At 33.0% G+C, this 18,959-nt stretch overlaps 1 protein-coding gene across 4 annotated transcripts; it reads left to right on the top strand.

Annotated features, from left to right (window-relative positions):
- Positions 1–653: 653 nt before the first annotated feature.
- LOC127119321 (AMSH-like ubiquitin thioesterase 2) lies at positions 654–9,912 on the top strand. 4 transcript variants are annotated; one of them, XM_051049531.1, is made up of 9 exons: positions 655–817; positions 1,078–1,345; positions 1,564–1,653; positions 1,989–2,051; positions 2,174–2,248; positions 2,388–2,450; positions 2,604–2,656; positions 2,875–3,024; positions 9,517–9,912. In XM_051049531.1, exons 2-9 carry the CDS (start codon positions 1,157–1,159, stop codon positions 9,518–9,520), a joined length of 687 nt encoding a protein of 228 aa, XP_050905488.1. In that variant the 5' UTR covers positions 655–817; positions 1,078–1,156; the 3' UTR covers positions 9,521–9,912. The 4 variants fall into 4 exon arrangements, with proteins under 4 accessions (XP_050905489.1, XP_050905488.1, XP_050905486.1 ...); XM_051049529.1 differs by lacking the exon at positions 9,517–9,912 and adding an exon at positions 3,237–4,265; XM_051049532.1 differs by lacking the exons at positions 1,989–2,051; positions 9,517–9,912 and adding an exon at positions 3,237–4,265 and having other exon boundaries at positions 654–817.
- Positions 9,913–18,959: the final 9,047 nt, after the last annotated feature.

The following is an 18,959-nucleotide window of genomic DNA, read 5'->3' as shown; positions in this document are numbered from 1 at the left end:
TGTAATTACTTCTTCATCATTTTTTATAACTCCCATGCAACCATGGAGCTTCCCTATAACTGTTACGTGTGACCGTTCATGTCGCCTACCAGCACTCTCATAAGGTCGGATCCGACCTGTTCATGTCGTCTCATAAAACCGGTCTAACCTTTATATCGTCTACCAACACTCTCATGACTGGGATCTAACTTGTTCATCTTGTGCAGCTCGGTACTTATCATACTCGGTCTCAATAACTCAACCTCAGAACTTCCAAAATATACAGAGATATTCTAAAAAAATCTATTTTATTTAAAATTATATATATTAGTTATTTTTGTATCTATATATTTTTAATTTTATTTATTTAAAATTATAATAAATACTCTAAAATATTTACTATTTATCTCTCTTAAAAGACAAAAGTATCCGACTCACTAGTACATATGAATGAGATGACATGCGTTATATGACATACATTTCTAACTAGAGTTTTGTCTTTAAATCTAGCTCTAAATAATACAAGTATTAAATCTTTAAAAAAGAACTTTTACATATTTTGATCCTCTCCGATCTTAATAAAAAAACTTACTCTTTAAACTCGTTGAAAAATCAATGCACTTGTCCATGTAAATTTATTATTCTTATAAATATTATAATTATTTATTTACTTTTTGTTCACCCATCTTTGTAAGCAAAAGTACAATGTTACCGACATGATAAGAGCAAGGTTGGTCACTTATTAATATACGTGCACACTTTTCTGCTTCTTTCCGTGGCAGATTCACTTTTTTCCTCGGAACAAAAGCTTCAACATAGCAAAGATAACCACTAACATGTAACAATTCTCTTCTAATTTTATCATAATTTAGTTGATAGTAACAAGATAATTGTCTCCTAGTTACTCTTTCAGTCTTTCTAGTTATATGATTGTTGATTCTTATTTATAGCAATGAAATTGCTTCTCTTCTTTTGGTTTGAATTCTGTTCGATCATTCTTTGGTTGAGGAAAATTAGGATTTTCACTAAGTTGTGTAAAGTGAGTTTAATGATATTTTAGCTCACAACATTAATTTTTTCTGTTTCTTTGGGATGCAGCTTAAGGGTCATTGATGGAAGCAGCTGGGATTTTCACTGTTGGTGGAGCTAACTGATTTTTTTTTAATCACTTTGTGCTATGGAATTCAGTAAATCCTTTTTGAATCATAAAGTAACTAAGTCCTCTCCTTCCCCTGCACTGTGTTGTGTGGAGACAGTGCCTAAAGATGAACAAAATTCTCATGTTACAGCTTTTAATTCAGGAGATGGATCTACCAATTCCTGTAATGAATCGTCTTCATCAACTACCATCCGCGATGTACATATAGTAAGAACCACTACTGCAAATTTTATTGAAGGTCTGTCTGGTGTCTGATACACATATTCTATTAAGTGTGTTGACATGTCAGGGTTGTGTCCGTGTTTGTGTGGGTGATTTATAGGCTTTACAACTAGTGGCCTATTCATGTCTATTATAAGCCTCTTAGAGGCCATGATTCTCAAAGATTATTTATGCTTAACAAGTATTCATTTTGTATTTTCTAGTCAATGCGGTTAATGGAGGACTTTCTTGATCTTGCTAAAGAAAATACAGAAAAGGATCTTGAAACGTGCGGTATACTCGGTGCCTTTCTGGTAAGAATCGATTTAAAGCCTTAAAAATTGCTAAATTGGTCTGCGCGCCGAAGGCTTTACCAAGACTGATATTAGTTTTATCAGTATATGGCATAATTATAGCTTTTGGAAATCATACTGAAATCGTGATTCCGTTGAATATCCAAAGTATAGCTTTTGGAAAAATCACAGTAGCAAACCGTGATTCTGCCAAATGTACCTCAATCCAAACATGTTTTCAAATCTTTCTTATCTTCCTTAGGAGTACTTTATGGAAGAGAAACACATAACTTGATCTGATAAAATGGTTTATAGAATTTGAAGTTTATATGCAACAATGTCTTTCAATTATCCAGGAGAAAGGAACCCTCTATATGACTACACTAATCATACCGAAGCAGGAATCAGCATCTAATTCTGTTAGTATCTGGTTATTCAATCCTACATTCTTTTGGCCTTGTTTTGCATTATTTTAGCACATGTTTTCAAGAGAACTTGTTTTTATTACCGCTTGTTGCTAACTTTCTGCGCGGTATTGCAGTGTAACGCTACAAATGAGGAGGAAGTTTTCACAATTTTCAATGAAAGATCCCTTTATCCTGTTGGATGGATCCATGTAAGTTCTCCTAGCCTGTTGCTATGTTATGACACTAGTTTTAGACTTTTAGCGCAACAACTCAACAGAATTAGCAGTATTATTGGTTCCTAATGGTTTTACTTATATCTAACGCTTAGATTTTTCTAAACGTTTTTAGACGCACCCTTCTCAAAGTTGTTTCATGTCATCGGTGGATCTGCACACTCAATATTCCTACCAGGTAATTGATCCAAATATAACAGTTTCTTGTAAAAGCATTTCTTTGTTCCACTATCTAAACTGGCTTGTATATTGACTTTAAATGTATTCGAATTCTGTATATTTTTTCTCTGCAATCCAAATTTGAACTTACAGTTTGGTGTTGTTTTTCCAGGCGATGATTCCGGAGGCATTTGCAATTGTATTGGCACCAACTGATACGTCAAGGTCTAATACTCGTCTTTCTTTTTAAAAATGATTCCTTGTAGTGTCATCTAGTTTGCATAATGCTGCAAAAAATGGCTCGGAATATAGATTATTTTGAACAAAGCCGGATTATTTTTCCTCTAGATATAGAATGCTAGAGTACTTTTACTAGCCTCTCTTGAACAAAAACTTTAGCCTTCACTTCGACGACACAACAAATTTGTATGTTATTTTTCCAGGAGCTGTGGACTCTTTCGCATAACCGAACCTGATGGGATGAATATTCTAAAAAATTGTCCGGAGAGAGGATTTCATCCGCACAAAGAACCAGATAATGGGAACCCTGTGTATGAGCACTGCTCCAATGTGTACAAAAACTCCAATCTAAGGTTTGAAATATTTGATTTACGCTAAAATGACTCTGATTCTGCACATATTATTCCGCAAAGGATATATATAGTATAATTACAAGAAACATGTATTATTTACACCCAAAAATTCTGATTTACAGTTATTGTAACAATTGGTTTAATGTAATAAAGTCAGTTAGATGCATATCTCTTGGACGGTCATACTCAATAAAGATTTCTTTGATTTCTAGCTCTGCTTGCATCAGAATCTACTCATGAAATGCACTTCTAATCACAGAAAGTTGACATTATTACTGTGATTAGTTATTGCCTTTTTCGAAACTTGGAAATTGACGCAATACACAATCTAAACATTAAAATGAGTAATGTTTTGGCCGCATGAATTTTAAATGAACAAGCATATATGTGTTGAGACTTTGAGTTACAGTACCCAGATTAGTCTTGTGCATTTTGGTGTTGATATTGATATGTCTAGCTTCGGTCTCCAGCTTCTGCAACTCCTTCATCTCGTTCTCAAGCACGTTTAATATCATAACTAGCTAGAGTATATGGTGTTTCCCATCTGAGCCAAGGCGATATCAGCAAGTGTCATCATTCCTTTAGATGACAAACATTGTAGAGTCTAAAAACAATAAAACACATGCCAGCTCCTCCAACTCCATTGTGAAATTAGATCAAATGCATTTGTCACTTATCATCTTATTTTATTTTTATATTTACTGGTGTTGCTAGATCATAAACAAAATTGTGGAAATTATAGAGGGATTAAACTTATGTGTCATATAATGAAGTCATGGAAAATAGTGATTGAACAGAGACTAAGAAAAAATACTCAAGTCACTTTGAATCAATTTGGTTTTATGCGCAAGAGGTCGACCATGGAAGCGATATACCTACTACGACGGTCGATGGAGCTGTATCTAATGGACTAACAAGACTTGCACTTAATTTTTATTGACTTAGAGAAGGTATATCATAGAGTGTGCAGGGAGATTTTGTGGAAAACCTTAGAGAAGAAAAGACTTAGAAATGTATATATTCGAACTATCTAAGATATGTATGAAGAGGTATCTGTTGAATAAACTTTAATGTTAGAATTAATAGGTTTTATTAATAAGTTAAATGGAGAGATTTAGAAGGTCAAGAGACAGTAGACAAGTTAATAGTATTTACAATTATGTTTCCTAGAATATCAAAAGTTTCTGAATATGTATAAAGACCAAAATTGTACTCAATAAAAATACAGACGTTGCAATTGATTTGTCTTCTCTTATCACAAATTGGCATCAGAGCTAATGGCAAACATGATGAATCAAATGCCGTTGCCACGGCTAACGAAGTTAAATTACGAAAACTGGAGTATCCAAATGAAAGCTCTTCTCGGATCTCTAGACGCGTGGGAGGTGACCAAAGATGGGTTTGAAGAACCAACAGATGTTGAGGGATATACGGCAGCTCAAAACAAGGCGTTGAAAGAGACGCGATCGAAGGATAAAACGACACTTTACATGCTGTTTAGGGCTATTGATGAATCAGGCTTTGAAAAGATTGCTGGTTCGACTACGTCGAAAGAGGCGTGGGACACGCTAGAGAAAGTGTTCAAAGGAGCAGATCGAGTAAAGCAAGTTCGACTCCAAACTCTTCGTGGCGAATTGGAGAGGATGCAGATGAAGGAGTCAGAAAATGTATCTGACTACATCACGCGTGTACAAAAGGTGGTGAACCAACTCACCAGAAATGGCGAAACAGTAACTGATGTACGAGTTGTCGAAAAGATTTTGAGATCTTTAACAGATAAATTTGAGAATATTGTGTGTGCAATAGAAGAGTCGAAGGACCTTTCGACGCTTGCAGTCGAAGAGCTCGCTGGTTCCCTCGAAGCACACGAACAACGAAAGATGAAAAAGAAGGAAGAAGGAGTAGAGGACGCAAATCAAACCAAGGAGCAAATCAAAGACGAAAAGGTACTTTTTTCTCAAAACTTTCGAGGAAGAGGACGTGGTCGTGGAGGACGTGACAATGGTCGAAGTGGTAGAGGCAGCAACTTCGAGAGAGGACAGTCGATCCAGCAAAATTGGCGTGGCAGAGGACGTGGTCAAAGAGGTGGTAGGTCGAACCATTCCAACTTTGAATGCTACAAGTGTGGGAAGTATGGTCATTATGCGAAGGATTGTAACTCATTCAAATGCTATAACTGTGATAAAGTGGGACATCTTGCAAAAGATTGTCGAATCGAAAAGAAGGTAGAAGAAACAACCAACCTAACTTTGGAAACTGAAGCAAATGAAGGTTTTCTCTTGATGGCTCAAAATGAGATCAACACAAATGACAATGTTTGGTATCTTGACTCAGGAGCAAGTAACCATATGTGTGGTCACAAACACTTGTTTAAAGAAATGAGAAAGATTGAAGATGGAAATGTGTCTTTCGGAGATGCATCAAAAGTGAAGGTCGAAGGCAAAGGAACGATCCGTTACTTGCAAAAGGATGGGTTGATTGGATCAATTCAAGATGTTTATTATGTACCAAATCTTAAAACCAACATCTTGAGTTTGGGACAACTTACAGAAAAAGGTTATTCGATACTTATGAAGGAACGAATACTGCATTTGAAGGACAAGCTGGGACATCTGATTGCTCGTGTCGAAATGGAGAGAAATCGAATGTACAAATTGAATCTGATAAACGTTCGAGAAAAATGTTTACAAGTAAATGTCGAAGACAAAGCGTCACTATGGCATCTACGCTTTGGTCATCTACATCATGCTGGTTTAAGAAGGTTGGCGAAAAAGAACATGGTTCATGGACTACCAGATATGGATTATGAAGGAAAGTTTTGTGAAGAATGTGTGCTTAGCAAACAAACAAGAACTTCATTTCAAAAGAAGGCAGAATATCAAGCTAAGCATATCCTTGATTTGATTCACGCCGACATATGTGGGCCAATCACGCCAGAATCCTTCAGTAGCAAAAGGTACTTTATTTCCTTTATCGACGATTACTCACGGAAGACATGGGTTTATTTCTTGAAAGAAAAGTCTGAAGCATTCGAGGTGTTCAAAAGGTTCAAAGTAAAGGTGGAGAAGGAAACCGACAGACACATTAAAGCAGTTCGATCTGATAGAGGTGGTGAGTATACTTCGACAGCTTTTATGAAGTATTGTGAAGAGCAGGGTATAAGGAGATTTCTAACTGCAGCATACTCACCTCAACAAAATGGGGTGGCTGAAAGGAAGAATCTAACAGTCCTTGACATGGTTCGTTCAATGCTTAAAAGCAAGAACATGCCAAAGGAATTTTGGGCAGAAGCTGTACAATGTGCCATTTATGTTCAAAATCGATGTCCACATTCGAAGTTAGAAGATCAAACACCACAAGAAGCGTGGAGCGGACAGAAGCCAACAGTCTCTCATCTCAAAGTATTTGGAAGTGTTGCTTATGCACACGTACCAGATCAACGAAGAACGAAACTTGAAGACAAAAGTCAGAAATACATACTCATTGGGTATGATGAGAAAACAAAAGGGTACAAGCTATTTGATCCCATAAGAAAGAAAGTGATAGTGAGTAGAGACGTTCGAATAAACGAAGCAAGTAAGTGGGACTGGAACAGTTCGACAGAAGCTGTTGTCGAAGTTGAAGAATCATATGTCGCTATACCACCAAACATTTCGACAAAACTTGGAGATTCTGACAGTGAAGATGAACCTACACAACCCAGAATGCGAAGTTTGCAAGATCTGTATGATTCGACAAGTGAAGTGCACCTTGTGTGTCTTTTGGCAGATGCTGAAAACATCAGTTTTGAAGAAGCAGTACGAGACAAGAAGTGGAAAAGTGCCATGGACGAAGAGATGAGGGCGATTATCCACAACAACACTTGGGAGCTAGTTGAATTGCCAAAAGGTAGTCAACCCATTGGTGTAAAATGGGTATTCAAGAAAAAGATGAACGCTCAAGGAGAAATAGAACGATACAAAGCGAGACTTGTTGCGAAGGGATACAGACAGAAAGCAGGAGTTGATTATGACGAAGTATTTGCACCTGTTGCAAGAATGGAGACAATTTGATTACTCATATCTCAAGCTGCTCAATTCAAATGGCCAATATTTCAAATGGATGACAAAACAGCTTTTCTGAATGGTGTACTAGAAGAAGAAGTCTATGTCGAACAACCACTCGGGTACATGAAAGCTGGAGAAGAGAAGAAGGTACTGAAATTGAAGAAAGCGCTATATGGGCTGAAGCAAGCACCGCGGGCATGGAACACACGTATCGACACATATTTCAAGGAGAACGGGTTCGAGCAATGCCCGTACGAACATGCCCTCTATGTGAAGAAAAATGGAAGGAATGTATTACTTGTTGCTCTCTATGTTGATGATCTTATTTTTCTGGGCAGTAATGATCAGATGATAGAAGAATTCAAAAGCACAATGACACGTGAATTCGAGATGACAGATGTTGGCCTGATGAGATTCTTTCTTGGTCTGGAAGTTCAACAAGAAGAAACAGGAATCTTCATCTCACAAGAAAAATATGCAAAAGAAATCTTGAAAAAATATAAGATGGAAAGTTGTAATCCGGCTTCGACGCCAATGGAACCAGGAACAAAATTGTCGAAATTTGATGGAGGAGAACGCGTCGAAGCAGGCAAATATCGAAGTTTGGTAGGAAGTCTTCGCTATCTCACATGTACAATACCAGATATCTCATTAAGTGTAGGCATTGTAAGTCGATTCATGGAGGAGCCAGTTTACACACATTGGAAGGCATTGAAGCGAATTCTGAGGTACATCCAAGGAATAGTGTCACTTGGGATGTTTTACTCGAATTCAGAGAAATACAAGTTGGTTGGTTACTCTGACAGTGATTGGTGCGGAGACATAGACGATCGAAAAAGCACTTCTGGATATGTGTTTTTCATGGGAAATACTGCATTTACTTGGCTTTCTAAAAAGCAACCAATAGTAACACTTTCGACATGTGAAGCAGAATATGTAGCAGCATCCTGGTGCGTTTGTCATGCAATATGGCTCAAAAGATTGATGAGTAAAATGGAGCTAAAACAGAAAGATGCTACAATAATACACGTTGACAACAGGTCAGCAATTGAGTTAGCAAAGAATCCAGTAAACCATGAAAGGAGCAAACACATTGACGTTCGTTTCCACTTCATTCGAGAACACGTGAAGGAAGGAAATGTCGAATTGAAGCATGTAGCAAGTAAGGACCAAGCAGCAGACATTTTCACAAAACCATTATCAAAAGAAATCTTCGACAGAGACAAGAAATTGATAGGGATGATGAATAGAAGAAACATTTAAGTTTACAGAGGAGTTTTGTTGAATAAACTTTAATGTTAGAATTAATAGGTTTTATTAATAAGTTAAATGGAGAGATTTGGAAGGTCAAGAGACAGTAGACAAGTTAATAGTATTTACAATTATGTTTTCTAGAATATCAAAAGTTTCTGAATATGTATAAAGACCAAAATTGTACTCAATAAAAATACAGACGTTGCAATTGATTTGTCTTCTCTTATCACAATATCGACTAGTGTGTGGACACAAGGTGGAGAGAGAGAGACGTTTTCTCCGCTACAATAGGTTTGCACCAATGTTCAACCCTAAGCTCATACCTTTTTATTTTTATTTTGAGGATGTACTCACCGAGCACATCCAAGAACTAGCACCAAGATGCATGTTTTTTGCAGATGATTTAGTCCTACCGGAAGAGTCAAAGGATTATTTAAACGAAAGGTTTGAGAGTTGAGGACGAGTTTTAGAAATGCATGGCTTTCGCCTAAGTAGACGTAAGACGGAATATGTGAAATGTAAGTTTAGTAAAAGGAGAAACGTTTCTAACCTAGAGGTGAAATTTGTTGACCATATCATCCCACAAGTCACGCGGTTTAAATATCTTGGGTTTGTAATACAAAATGATGGAGAAATAGACTAGGATGTGAACCATCGAATTCAAGCTGAGTGGTTGAAATGGAGGAAGACTTCAGAGATTTTATGTGATAGAAAGGTACCACTCAAGTTGAAGGGAAAGTTTTATCGGACTGCACTAAGACCTGCGATGTTGTATGTGATAAAATGTTAGACGCTTAAGAATCAATATGAGAATAAAGTAAGCCTAACAGAGATGAGGATGTTGCATTAGATGTGTGGTAAGACTAGACATGATAAGATTAGAAATGACAATATTAGAGAAAGTGTTGGGGTAACACCTATAGTAGAAAAAATGGTGGAGAATAGACTTTGGTGGGTTTGACTTGTAGAGAAGACTTTCATATTTTGTGGTAAGGAGAGTAAATTAAATAAAAAGAAGTCAAGTAGTTAGAGGTAGAGACCTAAAAGAACTACAAGAGAAATTATTAAAAAAGATTTTGAGCTTAACAATTTAGATACAAATATATTCTTTAATAAAACATTATTATAAAAGTTGATATATATAGCCGATTCCACTTAATAAGATAAATTTACTATTGGTTGGTGTTGCAAGATGAACACACAAGCTTGAAGTTATGGTTCCTGGACATGGATTCCATGTCTCTCTGGTCGAATGCTCCTTCTTTAAGTTTAAGAGGACACTTACAAATCAAAGTAAAGTAGGGTGTGAGCAGATAACGATTAAGCATCTTGGTTATTGAGTGATCATATCCGTGAGGTAAACCTCCTATTTATAGAATAGTTTGATTTGAATGTGTTCTATTTCATTGTTGTTGAAATCATTCATAAATAAGTGTTACACATCAATGTAAATAAATAACTAGATATGTAGGAGCTCATATCAAATTTGATTGAGCTATTCGTGTGCGAAACAGTAGAAGTAGGTGGGTGCTTTTAAATTTATTTTGTATTGATTTGAGGAGTAATTTCTACTTTCTGCCAATGTCAGCAAGTCATGGTTTCTTCTGTGTTATATCAATGAATTTGAAAAAAATAATAATTAATTCTACATTAAAAATGATGTGTGTTAATTGAGAAAACACTAATTCACACATTTTTTAATTATATATGTTTGCTAGTTTACTTCATTATATATATATATATATATATATATATATATATATATATATATATATATATATATATATATATATATATATATATATATATATATATATATATATATATACTTTTGAGTTTTTTCTTTTTCATTCTGATTATTCATGGTTCTGGAATTATCAACACCAACTTCTTCTTTTTTCTTTCTACTTCTTGAATTTTTTGAATATTTTCTTGAAGTCTTTTTGAAAAATAATTTGAATTTCTTTTAGTTCGAAAAACTGTTTTGAGTAGTCAAACTATCATTATTGAATTCTATTTGGGGAATTATATAAATTTCTCCTCATTTGTAAAATTATTACGATTGATCTTTATATTAGATACTACGAATAATATTTATATCATATTCAACTAATCTTTGTACAATCAGAGAGTGTATTTCTAAACTGATTATCTATCATACAAGTAGTAATCATACAATATAGAATTGAGATATTTTATCTTGGAGACGTCGTGGTTGATCGTCTCTCTTGCACAATTTTGGACAGTGTCACGAAACGTCTTAAAGAGAGCGATCTAGTCCGGAACTCGACCGATAACTTCTTCAATGACAATCTTTTTTCAAAATCGTAAAACAAAAATTGTAAGACGTTTTGAATTTCCATGAAAACCGAAAACTATCGGTACTTTTGTAGTTGTCTTTTGAAAAAACGTACAAGTTTGAGGGAAGTTACTTTAAACACCAAACAAAAAATGCGATTTTTTTAACCTTACAGAAGGTTGCCAACAATTTGACCGATGACTTTCCTGTTATTCCTTCTGGGTCAACAGAGCAATAGAATACTTAATTTTGCTGAATTTCAACCTGCTATAGCGGTTAAAGTAAATAATTTACAACTCAAGAAAGAAATCTCCCTATGAAAAAAGAATGACTATCTCTGTAAAAATTATATTTTGAATGGACTCGTAGATGATCTATATGATCATTACAATAGTTGTGATACTACAAAGTATGTTTGGGAAGCACTGAAAAATAAGTATGATGTCGAAGAGGTTTGAGCAAGGAAGTATGTTGTTATTTGCTACTTAAAGTATCATGTGGTGGATGAAAGGTCAGTGGATGCTCAATTTCATAAACTTCAAAAGACTTGTCATGAGATCATCATTCTAGGCTGTCTTTAGATGAACAATTTCATATTGCTTTTATTATTGACAATTACCCGGTAGTTTAAAATATTTTAATATTTTATTTTAATTTTCAATTAATAGTTTGATTATTTTCCTTCAAATTGAAGAAGAATATCAGCGACAAGATCTAAAAAGAAAAAGTATTGGTTGTTTCAAACAACAAAAAGAAATTTTATGTGGTTCTAAAGTTATTTGACAAGCCATTAAAAAATTAGAATATGAATCAAATTAAGAAACAGAACCCTTCAAAGGCTCAAATTACTCAATAGCTAGGCAACAACCATTGCCTCAAAGAATGATATTTTTTGGAATGAAATTGATATGTTCAAGATTTTTATGAATTAAATTAAAATATAATTTAGTAAAAGTTAAAGTGAAGCTCTTGATATGATTAACACTTTTGTAAATGAAGTTAAAAATTAATTAATAAAAAAATTAGGTTTCGTATTTATATAAAAATTTAGTACGATTTAGTTAATTTAATGAATTTTATAAATAATATGAAATTCTACATAAAACCATTGCACCATATTCTCATAATATAAATAATAATGGAGAAAGAAAGAAGAGAACTCTTACAAAATAATTGTTGTTATTATGTTAACTTCTGGTGCTACATCTCATTGGTAAGGCGAAATTTTATTAACGTTTTGTTATGTCCTGAATAGAGTTTCCAATTCTAAAAATAAGATCTCTCATTGGATAAAAGATAACCAAACTTATCTTATTTTAGAACTTGAGATCGTATGACTTATGTAAGAATTTTGGCTTCGAAGCGAGTTAAACTCACTAATAGAACCTATGAATATGTGTTCATTGGGTATGCGGTAAACCGTAAGACATATAGGTTTTAAACCTTAAATGTTAAAGTGATCATAGAATCAAATGATGTTGAATTTTATGAAGACAATTTTCCTTTCAAATCGAGAAATAGTGCGTGCACTTAATCGAATCATATTGTGATAAGAAGCACCGAAAGAAACATCGAAGTAAAAACAAAACTTTGACGAAGTAAGAGAGTAAGAGTTTATAAATACTATGGACCCGATTATGCGGCCTATACAGTAGAAGAAGATCCTACGAATTGTCAATAAGTCTTGTCATATTTGGATGCAGATTTGTGGCAAGAAGCAATTAATAAAGAGATAGATTCTCTAGAATCTAACAACACTTCACACTTAGTAGACTTGCATTTTGGCTGCAAATCAATCAATTATAAATGAATTTTGAAAGCAAAACTAAAATATGATAGAACAGTTGATATGTACAAGACTCTCCTTGTAGCCAAAAAATTTAGTCAAAGATAAATATGAATTTCTTAGATATTTTTTCTCTAGACACTATAATTACATTCATTAGGTTATTAATTTCAATTGATACTGTTTATAACTTAATAGTACATAAAATTAGATATTAAAATAACTTTTTTAAACTGTGAGTTAAAAGAAGAAATATATATGGACCGACCAAAAGGATTTATAATTCATGGTCATGAAAGTAACGTTTGTAAGTTAGATAAGTCTTTATATGGTCTAAAACAAGTTTCAAGACAATGGCATGAAAAGTTTGATAACTTAATGATATTAAATGAATATAAAGTAAATGAAAGTGACAAAATGAATTTATTAAACATTTAAAAATAGCATTTGCACTCTCTTGTGTCTTTATGCACACGACTTACTCATATTTGGTCAAACCCTCATGTCGTTAATAAATAGAAGTTATTGTTAGGCAACAACTTTGATATGAAAGATATCATAGAAGGTAGTGTGATTCCCGGAATCAAAATCACTAGATCTGAGAAGGAATTTCTTTGGATCAAATTCAGTGTGTAGAGAAGATCTTAAATAAATACAATTACTTTATTGTAAATTTATTTGCACATCATACGATCCCATGTAAAATTATTTAATAACATTGGTGATAGTGTTAGACAAATTGGGTATGCGAGCATCATTGACAGTCTTAGATATGTCATTGATTGTACTAGATCAGATATTGCATATGTCATAGAATGTTGTGCATGTTTACTAATAGACTGAGTGATGAGCATTGACAAGCCATTGAGAGAGTCACCTGATACATTAAAAGGACTATGACAGGCCATTGAGAGAGTCACGTGAACCCTACAAGCAACATAACTCTGCTTTGTCATCCAACTTCCTTCTCTTAGCATCTAGAACATGTGTATAAAAAACAGAATCAAACACCTTCAGATGGATAACACTTTGCTTATCTTCAGTCCACTTCTCAAAAGGGACAATATTATTCAGCTTCTTAGTTGGACATTTGTTGAGCACATATGTTGCAGTGGCAACAACTTCTCTCCACAAGGAGTGAGGTAGGTACTTCTCCTTCGGCGTGCTCATTGTCATATCAAGTAAGTTTTGTTTCTTCTTTCATCAGGTGGTGGATGAAAGGTTAGTGGATGCTCAATTTCACAAACATCAAAAGATTGATCATGAGATCATCATTATAGGTTGTCTTTAGATGAACAATTTCATATTGCTTTTATTATTGACAACTTCCCTGTAGTTTAAAAGATTTTAATATTTTATTTCGTCATAAAACAAAAGAATTTTTAATTAATAGTCTGATTATTTTCCTTCAAATTGAAGAAGAATATCAGTGACAAGATCAAAAAGAAAAAGTATTGGTTGTTTCAAACAACAAAAATAAATTTGATGTGGTTCTAAATCCATTTGACAAGCCATTAAAAAATCAGAATATGAATCAAATTGAGAATCAGAACCCTTCACAGGCTCAAATTACTCGATAGCTAGGCAACAACCATTGCCTCAAAGAATGATATTTTTTGGAATGAAATTGATATGTTCAAGATTTTTATGAATTAAATTAAAAAATAATTTAGTAAAAGTTAAAGTGAAGCTCTTGATATGATTAACACTTTTGTAATGAAGTTAAAAATTAATTAAGAAAAGAATTAGGTTTCCTATTTATATGAAAATTTAGTACGATTTAGTTAATTTAATGAATTTTATAAATAATATGGAATTATACATAAAACCATTGCACCATATTCTCATAATATAAATAATAATGGAGAAAGAAAGAATAGAACTTTTACAAAATGATTATTTTTATTATGCTAACTTTTGGTGCTACATCTTATTGGTGAGGGGAAATTTTATTAACGTTTTGCTATGTCCTGAATAGAGTTTCCAATTCTAAAAATAAAATCTCTCATTGAATAAAAGACAACCGAACTTGTCTTATTTTAAAACTTGAGATCGTATGACTTCTGTAAGAATTTTGGATCCGAAGTGAGTTAAACTCATTAATAGAGCATATGAATGTGTGTTCATTGGGTATGCGGTAAACTGTAAGACATATAGGTTTTAAACCTTAAATGTTAAAGTGATCATAGAATCAAATGATGTTGAACTTTATGAATACAATTTTCCTTTCAAATCGAGAAATAATTGGGGCACTTAATCGGATCACATTGTGATAAGAAGCACCGAAAGAAACATCGAAGTAAAAACAAAACTTTGACGAAATAAGAGAGTAAGAGTTTATAAATACTATGGACCCGATTATGTGGCATACACATTATAAGAAGATCCTCTGAATTTTCAATAAGTCTTGTCATAATTGGATGCAAACTTATGGCAAGAAACAATTAATAAAGAGAGAGATTCTCTAGAATCTAAGAACACTTGACACTTAGTAGACTTATATTTTGGCTGCAAATCAATCGATTATAAATGAATTTTGAAAACCAAACTAAAATCTGATAGAACAGTTGGTAAGTACAAGGCTCTCCTTTTAGCCAAAAAATTTAGTCAAAGACAAATATGAATTTCTTCGATATTTTTTCTCTACACACTATAATTACATCCATTAAGTTATTAATTTCAATTGATACTATTTATGACCTAATGGTACATAAAATTATATATTAAAACAACTTTTTTAAACTGTGTGTTAGAAGAAGAAATATATATGGACGACCAAAAGGATTTATAATTCATGGTCATGAATGTAAGGTTTGTAAGTTAGGTAAGTCTTTATATGGTCTAAAACAAGTTTCAAGACAATGGCATGAAAAGTTTGAGAACTTAATGATATTAAATAAATATAAAGTAAATGAGAGTGACAAAAATGCATTTATTAAACATTTAAAAATAGCATTTGCACTATCTTATGTCTTTATGCATACGACTTACTCATATTTGGGTCAAACCCTCATGTCGTTAATAATGTGAAATCATTGTTGGGCAACAACTTTGATATGAAAGATATCGGAGAAGGTAGTGTGATTCCAGGAAACAAAATCACTAGATCTAAAAAGGAATTTCTTTGGATCAATTTCACTGTGTAAAGAAGATCTTAAATAAATACATTTACTTTATTGTAATTTTGTTTTCACATCATTCGATCCCAGTGTAAAAATATTTAATAAGATTGGTGATAGTGTTAGACAAATTGGGTATGTGAGCATCATTGACAGTCTTAGAAATGTCATTGATTGTACTAGATCCGATATTGCATATGTCATAGAATTTTGTCCATGTTTACTAATAGACCGAGTGATGAGCATTGACAAGCTATTGAGAGAGTCGTGTGATACATTAAAAGGACTATGACAAGCCATTGAGAGAGTCACGTGAACCCTACATGCCACATAACTCGGCTTTTATCATCCAACTTCCTTCTCTTAGCATCTGGAACATGTTTATAACAAACAGAACCAAACACCTTCAGATGGATAACACTTTACTTATCTTCAGTCCACTTCTCAAAAGGGACAATATCATTCAGCTTCTTAGTTGCACATTTGTTGAGGACATATGTTGCAGTGGCAACAAATTCTCCACACAAGGTGTGAGGTAGCTTGTTTTCCTTCGCCATGCTCATTGTCATATCAAGCAATATTTTGTTTCTTCTTTCATCAAGTGGTGGATGAAAGGTTAGTGGATGCTCAATTTCACAAACTTCAAAATATTGATCATGAGATGGTCATTGTAGGTTGTATTTAGATGAACAATTTCATATTGCTTTTATTATTGACCACTTACCTGTAGTTTAAAAGATTTTAATATTTTATTTCGTCATAAAACAAAAGAATTTTCAATTAATAGTCTGATTATTTTCCTTCAAATTGAAGATGAATATCAGTGACAAGATCAAAAAGAAAAAGTATTGGTTGTTTCAAACAACAAAATTAAATTTTATGTGGTTCTAAATCCATTTGACAAGCCATTAAAAAATCAGAATATGAATCAAATTAAGAATCATAACACTTCAAAGGCTCAAATTACTCGATAGCTAGGCAACAACCATTGCCTTAAAGAATGATATTTTTTGGAATGAAATTGATATGTTCAAGATTTTTATGAATTAACATAAAAAATAATTTAGTAAAAGTTAAAGTGAAGCTCTTGATGTGATTAACACTTTCGTAAATGAAGTTAAAAATTAATTAATAAAAAAATTAGGTTTCGTATTTATATGAAAATTTAGTACGATTTAGTTAATTTAATGAATTTTAAAAATAATATGGAATTATACATAAAACCATTGCACCATATTCTCATAATATGAATAATAATGGATAAAGAAAGAATAGAACTCTTACAAAATGATTCTTGTTATGATGTTAACTTCTGGTGCTACATCTTATTGATGAGGGGAAATTTTATTAATGCTTTGCTATGTCCTGAATAGAGTTTCTAATTCAAAAAATAAGATCTCTCATTAAATAAAAGATAGCCAAACTTGTCTTATTTTAGAACTTGAGATCGTATGACTTATGTAAGAGTTTTGGATCCGAAGTGAGTTAAACTCATTAGTAGAGCCTATGAATGTGTGTTCATTGGGTATGCGGTAAACCATAAGACATATAGGTTTTAAACCTTAAATGTTAAAGTGATCATAGAATCAAATGATGTTGAATTTAATAAAGACAATTTTCCTTTCAAATCGAGAAATAGTGGGGGCACTTAATCGAATCACATTGTGATAAGAAGCACCGAAAGAAACATCGAGGTAAAAACAAAAAATTTGACGAAGTAAGTGAGTAAGAGTTTCTAAATACTATGGACCCAATTATGTGGCATATACAGTAGAAGAAGATCCTATGAATTTTCAATAAGTCTTGTCATATTTCGATGCAGATTTGTGACAAAAAGCAATTAATAAAGAGATAGATTCTCTAGAATCTAACAACACTTGACACTTAATAGACTTGCATTTTGGCTGCAAATCAATCGATTGCAAATGAATTTTGAAAACAAAACTAAAATCTAATAGAACAGTTGATAAGTACAAGGCTCTCCTTGTAGCCAAAAAATATATATGGAACAACCGAAAGGATTTATAATTCATGGCCATGGAAGTAAGGTTTGTAAGTTAGATAAGTCTTTATATGGTCTAAAACAAGTTTCAAGACAATGGTATGAAAGGTTTGATAACTTAATGATATAAAATGAACATAAAGTAAATGAAAGTGACAAAAATGCATTTATTAAACATTTAAAAATAGAATTTGCAATATCTTTTGTCTTTATGCAGAGACTTACTCATATTTGGGTCAAACCTTCATGTCGTTAATAATGTGAAATCATTGTTGGGCAACAACTTTGATATGAAAGATATCGGAGAAGGTAGTGTGATTCCCGAAATCAAAATCACTAGATCTGAGAATGAATTTCTTTGGATCAATTTCACTGTGTAGAGAAGATCTTAAATAAATACAATTACTTTATGGTAAATTTGTTTGCACATCATACGATCCCAGTGTAAAATTATTTAAAAACATTGGTGATAGTGTTAGACAAATTGGGTATGCGAGCATCATTGACAGTCTTAGATATGTCGTTGATTGTAATAGATCCGATATTGCATATGTCATAGAATTTTGTGCATGTTTACTAATAGACCGAGCGATAAGCATTGACAAGCCATTGATAGAGTCACGTGATACATTAAAAGGACTATGACAAGCCATTGAGAGAGTCATGTGAACCCTACAAGCAACATAACTCTACTTTTGTCATCCAACTTCCTTCTCTTAGCATCTGGAACATGTTTATAACAAACATAACTAAACATCTTCAGATGGATAACACTTTGCTTATCTTCAGTCCACTTCTCAAAAGGGACAATATCATTCAGCTTCTTAGTTGGACATTTGTTGAGCACCTATGTTGCAGTGGCAACAACTACTCCACATAAGATATGAGGTAGCTTCTTTTCCGTCGGCATGCTCATTGTCATATCAAGCAAAGTTTTGTTTCTTCTTTCATCATGTGGTGGATGAAAGATTAGTGGATGCTCAATTTCACAAACTTCAAAAGATTGATCATTAGATCGTCATTGTAGGTTATATATAGATGAATAATTTCACATTGCTTTTATTATTGACAACTTCCCTGTAGTTTAAAAGATATTAATATTTTATTTCGTCATAAAACAAAAGAATTTTCAATTAATAGTCTGATTATTTTCCTTCAAATTAAAGAAGAATATCAATGACAAGATCAAAAAGAAAAACTATTGGTTGTTTCAAACAACAAAAAGAATTTTTATGTGGTTCTAAAGCCATTTGACAAGCCATTAAAAAATTAGAATATGAATCAAATTAAGAATCAGAACCCTTCAAAGGCTAAAATTACATAATAGCTAGGCAACAACCATTGCCTCAAAGAATGATATTTTTTAGAATAAAATTGATATGTTCAAGATTTTTATGAATTAAATTAAAAAATAATTTAGTAAAAGTTA

This window comes from Lathyrus oleraceus, chromosome 2 (assembly GCF_024323335.1).
Source record: "Lathyrus oleraceus cultivar Zhongwan6 chromosome 2, CAAS_Psat_ZW6_1.0, whole genome shotgun sequence".
Classification (NCBI taxonomy): Eukaryota; Viridiplantae; Streptophyta; class Magnoliopsida; order Fabales; family Fabaceae; genus Lathyrus; species Lathyrus oleraceus.
This window is presented reverse-complemented; position numbering and strand designations above follow the sequence as displayed.